Below are 6,756 nucleotides of genomic sequence, written 5' to 3' on the forward strand. Positions count from 1 at the left end.
TGTGTAGCAAAATGCTAATATTTGACTCTACGGCTTTATACTTAATGTAGAGTGTTAAAAAGCTTCTGCTTTTCAATCCTAGAATTGATTTCAATCAAACTGAGAGATGAAAGGAATCCTATATTATTAGTTAGCTCTAACGCACTTCTTTAATTCGTACCTACTTTGAATTGGCTCTATCCCCAATGTGTCAAGAGATCAAATGGAGTTTCAAAGAACATCTTTGAGTGTTTGGATTAGGAATTTAGGATTATTTGGACACTTGCACTCTGCTTGATCATCATGGGGTGTTCTAGTAACATAGTGTATTCCCTACACTGCTCTTAGTTCTTGAGTAAGTGCATTGATTTAGCCTAAGCTTAACCCTACTCTCAAGGTAGGGGAACCTATGGAGGTATTTTTTGTTACGCTGACGATTAACCTATATATCGTCTCAAAACAAAATAAGTTATTTTTTAGTAAACATCCAATTTAGTTCCCAAAAATGTTTAGATTAGATACTTTAGTCTCCAAATTTTTATTCTTTAAAAGTCTTTGAGAATTGCTCTCATTAAACACATTAGTCCTTGAGTCATTTTGAGTCAATTTTTCAATATACATATTAGACAAATAAGTCCCTAACAAATTTTATTATTAAATGATTAGATCCTCAAAAAATACTCTCTAAAACAAATTAGTTGATATTCAAAATGAGACAAGAATCAATCTGTCCGACAAAAGTAATTTATGAAGACTTTTAGAGAATAAAAATTTTTAGAGAATAAAAATTTGTTGAAAACTAAAGTGTCCGATCTAAAATTCCTGTGGATCATTTATCTATCATAATGCCTCTATAGTCCTCCACCACCTAAGTGTGTGTTTGGATTGATGTTTATCAAACTTAGAATTTGCATGAAAGTGATTTTCTAAGTAAAAGTAAGTTTGTGTCAACATAATTTATATTTGACAACTCTATACGAAAATTGATTTTGATAAAATAAATATTGTTTAGATAATATTAGTTAAAATCACTTTTAGATATATAATTACTAAAAAAGACATAACATTAAATTATAATATTTTTTAACTTTGTTTAAATTTTTTTATACCTTTTTCTGATGTGTTTTTTATAATATTTTTTTCTATTATTCATAGTAATATTTTTTAATATGCTATAACTTATTATTATTATTATTATTATTATGGTTAATTTTTTTATTTAATTTACTTTACTTAATGAAATCAATAAATTATATTATAAAAAAATAATAAATATAATACACAAGAACTATAATTATAAAAATATACAATGTCGAATTAAATCTATAAATAAAACAATAACATGTATAAAAAGAATATTTAGTAGAAGAACATTAAAAGTTGAGTTAATGATTGAATGCCAGTGAGTGAATATAAAAGCTAAGATTTTTTGCTTCTTGTAACAGTGAGTTTGAGAACAAAATCTCAAAAATTGAAACCTTCCTTGTCATTGGCACTTTATTCCCTGTCACTTCACCGGAATGCGCTCAAGGAAGGTAGGGATGCAGGAACCAGGAACTGCGCTTTTAAGGCCGTTTTTCTCCTATGTTTCAGTCGTTGACTGTTCTTATTCTTCCTTGTCATGCTTAAAAAGGGGTCTCTTTAGATGAAAGTTGCGCACAAGGTGGAGGACAGTCCAGAAAAGTTCTGCCAACCACCTAAACGCCCCATAGGCGACGAGGATGGAAAGGAATGAATTTGGAAAACAATAAACAACTAATTCATTTTGTTCTATTCACTTGAAAGTTTAAACAAAGACTGAAACTGAATATCTACAAAAAGGCTTTCTAGACATCCCACACTTCCCCTCTTATGTGATGACAAACAGAGGCACGTATAGCCTGTCAAACTATAAATATATGCTTCAACTTCTCAAAATATAAAAGTTGCATAGGTACCTAATACTTGTTTATATTTCTAAATACTTTTGCAAGCCTTTCTGTTAGCAGCATCAGCCACAAGGTGCGATATCTATGATTCTCGAACTCGATCACGCCAAGATCCTTTTCTCTTGGCCAGCACCTGAATCCAAATACAAGGATTACTTAAATGACTCATCATGCTTATCCACATAAGTCTGCAGAGAAACCACTTACCGTTTCACTTAAAAGGCTTGTAACAACAGCTTTTTTATCAACTTCTTTCTCATTCTCCCTTTCAGGCTCACTGTCAGTACTGGTAGGAGGTGGAAGTGCTGAAGTACCAAACATGGCTTCGTCATGAGCAGCTTGGATTTGTTCCTCCCTTCTTGCCTTGATAAGAACATGGATTCTATATTCAGTCTTCCATACATAGATGATGCATGTATGTTAACAAGGAACAAAACTGACTATTCATGAATATAAGAAGAGGAATATACCTCTATTTTAGAATACCGGAAACTCTGGCCAATTTGCTTGACCAAGGAGGCATCATCTTCAGCCACTGCAGATAGGTGGGCAAATACAATCAATTCAATTAAGTTTCAGGCTTCAAGCCAAACCCCAAACCATTACTCATTATCATTTATAAGCAAAAATATCATTGGCATTCAATAATTAAAAGAATCACCATGACTAAGCAATGAACAATTAAAATCAGTAAGTATTGATGGTATTAACAAGCACACAACAACAGTACTCAACATTGGATCAATTAAAAATGAAGTTTACATTATCATGATTCAGGACCCTGTGTTGCATTATCAGGAAAACATAGGAAGACTCAAAAAACTGTCCATTGGAAGGATATTTGAACATTTTAAAACAGATTATATTTGCAGTGAAGACGTATGGGTAAATTTATTTAGAATAATGAAATTGGCAAACAAGTCCAACCTTCAATTTCCTCATCTTCAAGAGGGGCATCCTTGTCAAACTCAAATCGCTCCCAGCCCTTACCTTTTTCTGAGTCTTGGGCCGCTGCATTAAAAAATATCCCACGAAATCAAGTTGGTACAACATGTATAAACCAGCACACTTGCTCAATAATAAGTAACTATTACTGTATTCTCTTCAAGTCTGAATGTAAAATATTTTTCATAACCCCAGCCTAAAATTCTGATACCACATGGTCACACACTACAGCAACCAGAGATATTCATGCAAAGTCAAGTTCACCTTGTATTTTCGCACAGTAAGCTGTTGGAAATTGTTCTTACACTTGATTACCACAATAGTAAACATAAGCAATATATAGAATAATAGAATCAATGACAATGACAGTGTGAACATTTCATGGTTCATAAAGCAAATTAGAATATGCAGAACAAAGCTGTGCATCAAAAAGCACCACCTGAAAGTCTGAATAAGGACTATAGACTTACCAGTTTGGGAGAGCTGAAGCTTCATCTTAGCTTTGACTCTTTCAGCAGATGACTGTTTGAGTAATTGCAAAGTGAGAAAACTAATTAAGATTTTTACTTTTAAGAAACTAACTAAATACTAAGCAGTTCTACAAAGTACAAACAATAAGCTCCATTACTACTCACATCACTTAGACAACAAGCTTGGCATGGCACAAATAATTAAAATTGAAATAAACCAAAGTATCAAGCACAAACACTTCTTTTTCTTTTTCTTTTTTTTTGTTCTTTTAGGGGAAGAAGATTGAAGATACCATAGTGTCATAACCAGAAATAAGCTTCGCATAATCAACCCCAGCATTGTTCCCCTTTCTTCTATCATCTCGATCCCTATTCTTCTCTGACCTGCGGGGAGAAACACTTCTACTCCTGCTCCTGCGTCTCCCTCTACGCCGCCTCTCCCCATCGGAATCGCTTCTACTTCTCGACCTACTCCTTCTTCTTCGTCTCCTATCCCTATCTCTATCTCTGTCTCTATGAGAGTGTCTCTCTCTGCTTCTGCTTCTGCTCCTACTTCTCCTTCTCGATTCTTTTCCCCTCTCCCTACATCTGTCTCTACTTCTACTTCTGCTTCTGCTTCGTCTTCTGGTGGTTCGATCGGGTTCCCTATCTCTGTTCTTCTCCGGAACCCTAGAAGAATCGGGGGCGGGCTTTTTCTTGAGCTTGTCTTGAATGGAGAGGAGCGACGCTTGCTTGTCAGACTCCGACGACAGTGGCGGCGGCGGAGGAGAGTTAGAATTGGAAGGGGCGGAAGCTTTGACGAATTTGGAAAGAAAGGAGGAAGAAGAAGAAGCAAGGGCTGAGCCTCGCTTTGGAACGTCGTCGTTTGAAGGGGCGCTTGAAAAGCCAAGCCCTTGCTTGAATCTGGCAGCCCCTTCGCCCTTTCTGGTAAGCTCGTCGTAGTATGCTGCCGCTTTTTCTTCCTCCATTTCTTTTCTTCTGCTCCCCTTTTTTTTTTTTGGTTAATATTGCCTCTTACTCACCCATCTCAGGTTACGTCATTACGACGATGATGATCTTTACCAATTACCAGGTATGTTTTATTTATTTATTTATTTATTTATTTGATGGTCTTTGGCAGAAATTATTAGGGCTGCACATGGATCGGATAATATCCGCATATCCGCGGTAATTATCCGCATCCGATCCGAATTTTTCGGATATTATCCGATCCGCAGAGTCATCAGATCGGATTGGATCCGATCCGCACTATGGTCGGATCGGATTGCGGATTCGGCAGTGATATCCGCGGATCCGATCCGCAAATCCGCATATCCGCACATCACATATAAATAACATAGTTTAAGACAGTAAACCCTAATGTGATATGAATTTTAGTATGTTATTTTATGAATTTTATGATATTTTGTTTTTAATTTTTTATGTTGTACTTCAACTTAGAATAATTAAATTTAAATCTTGTGTTATTATTTTATTTTTGTTATTCAAAAGAACTATTATTGATAATATTCTAGGAGTAAATAGGCTTAAACAGATAAAAAATGAATTTTCTGGATATTTTTTTGTAAAAAGGCCAAACAAAATCTTAAAATAAATTTTTTTAATTATGCGGATATATCCGATATCCGATCCGATCCGATCCGCAATTATGCGGATCGGATCGGATCGGATCCGGCCTAAAAAATTGCGGATATCGTATCCGATCCGATCCGATGAATGCAGTGCGGATCGGATAGAATTTTAGGCAATATCCGATCCGATCCGATCCGTGTGCAGCCCTAGAAATTATTTTAGGTAATTCACCTTCATAAACCAAAGCCATTTCAATATTATTTGGATTTTCCAAACTAAAAAATATTACTAGATTGTCTCGTTGTATATTTCTATATAAATTGAATTTATCGAATTTGAATTAGAGTTGCTAATAAAAATCGAATCTACTGGATTTGAATTATTTGAAATTGTGATTTAAAAGTAAATCAAATTTATAGATTTCAATTTATATAAATTATACTAAATTGAATCAATAAGATTCGATTTAGCAAATCGAATCCATTAAAATCGATTTACAATGGTATTGGGTAATGGTAAATCAAAATCGTTAGATTCGGTTTACTAGTATGTATAAATACGAGTAATAGTCCTAACGTATATAAATACGAGATGAACGTAAATTTTTTACCACTCGTAATGGCTAGTGATGAGAGTTTTTTAGTTTTAGTATACTATAGAGGGTCCATTAAGAAAAAAAGGTGATCGGGAATTAAATTTACCGACAAAGACCCGCTGAGTGTTTCCTCAAACCTTCGACGAGTTTCACTGAGTTTCAGAATACTATACTCCAGAAACTAGAGCTGCATGGCGTGAAACAGGTGGAGAAGTTATTCTACAGAATTTCGATTTTCGTGTTGGGCGATGATGTGAAGTATGATTCATTCGTCATAGGCAGTGACGAAGATTTGCAAGTTCTGTTCCGTTGTCGTTGTCAGTTTTCTGAGGTGAAGACCCCTGAGTTATTGGCAAAACTTGTGGATGTTGTATGTAGTTATGGAGGATCGAACCAAAATCCTCAATTCTCAGCAATACCAACCTGCTCTAGTTCCAAGCATGTTGGTGCCTCGTCAGCTGTGCCGATGATTGTACCTGAGGTAGTTTTAGTTGCATCTCCTTCCTTTGCAGCTAATCTGAATCGAAACTGTGACGGAGGAATAGGTGACACTGGACCCTTGGGTGAGGTTGTGATTGCGACGCCCGATACTCCTATTATGGTCACGATTTTCGGAGAGGGTGGAATACCGGATGGCGTTGAGAATACACTGCATTATAATGATGATGATGTGGGTGGAGGAGCATCTAGTTCAGGAACTCATCAGTACCCCCCACATTTTTCAACTTTGAACTTGGATACCATGATAGTGTCGCGGGGTACCATAGCAATTTCAGGATAAAAAGGAGATCGTGTTAAGCGTGAAGACTTATAGCATCCGTCATGAGGTTGAGTACAAAGTGTTGGAATCTGATCATCACAAGTACTCTAGCAAAGGCAAGGAGTTCGGGAACGAGTGCACATGGCTCATTCGGGTTAGCTTCCGCCAGCGCAGAGGTATTTGAGAAGTAAAATGGTACAATGGTCCTTATACTTGCTTGGCCACATCGATATCTAGTGATCACAAGATGCTTGATTATCATCTCATATTGGCCTTCATACTGCATATGATCAGAGCTGATGCTGCCGTCTCGATCAAGGTACTACGGAATGCAACAGAGGCACATTTCGGGTTTAGACCGACTTACAGGAGGGTTTGGATGGATAAACAGAAGGTCGTAGCACAAATTTATAGAGATTGGGAAGAGTCATAAAATTATTTGCCGCGACACGTACTGGATGTGCAGATCATGAGGCCAAATAGTGTCGCGGGGTTGAGGACGCGCAC

At 36.3% G+C, this 6,756-nt stretch overlaps 1 protein-coding gene across 1 annotated transcript; it reads right to left on the minus strand.

Moving 5' to 3' along the window:
* Positions 1–1,729: 1,729 nt before the first annotated feature.
* LOC130946254 (uncharacterized) lies at positions 1,730–4,351 on the minus strand. Its single transcript, XM_057874927.1, has 6 exons — positions 3,616–4,351; positions 3,323–3,374; positions 2,835–2,918; positions 2,378–2,442; positions 2,115–2,270; positions 1,730–2,040 (listed from the first exon to the last, which is right to left on the minus strand). Exons 1-6 carry the CDS (start codon positions 4,288–4,290, stop codon positions 1,990–1,992), a joined length of 1,083 nt encoding a protein of 360 aa, XP_057730910.1. The 5' UTR covers positions 4,291–4,351; the 3' UTR covers positions 1,730–1,989.
* Between the last annotated feature and the right edge of the window lie 2,405 nt (positions 4,352–6,756).

This window comes from Arachis stenosperma, chromosome 1, assembly GCF_014773155.1.
Source record: "Arachis stenosperma cultivar V10309 chromosome 1, arast.V10309.gnm1.PFL2, whole genome shotgun sequence".
In the NCBI taxonomy this organism is placed as follows: Eukaryota; Viridiplantae; Streptophyta; class Magnoliopsida; order Fabales; family Fabaceae; genus Arachis; species Arachis stenosperma.

What these genes read in the sequence shown, in the direction of transcription:
- LOC130946254 (XM_057874927.1), bottom strand. Translation starts at nt 4,290, where the DNA reads ATGGAGGAAGAAAAAGCGGCAGCATACTACGACGAGCTTACCAGAAAG. An exon ending in TTTCTGGTTATGACACTATG is followed by an intron (nt 3,375 to 3,615) that starts GTATCTTCAATC and finishes TTACTCAAACAG; the next exon opens with TCATCTGCTGAAAGAGTCAA. An exon ending in GCTTCAGCTCTCCCAAACTG is followed by an intron (nt 2,919 to 3,322) that starts GTAAGTCTATAG and finishes TTTTTAATGCAG; the next exon opens with CGGCCCAAGACTCAGAAAAA.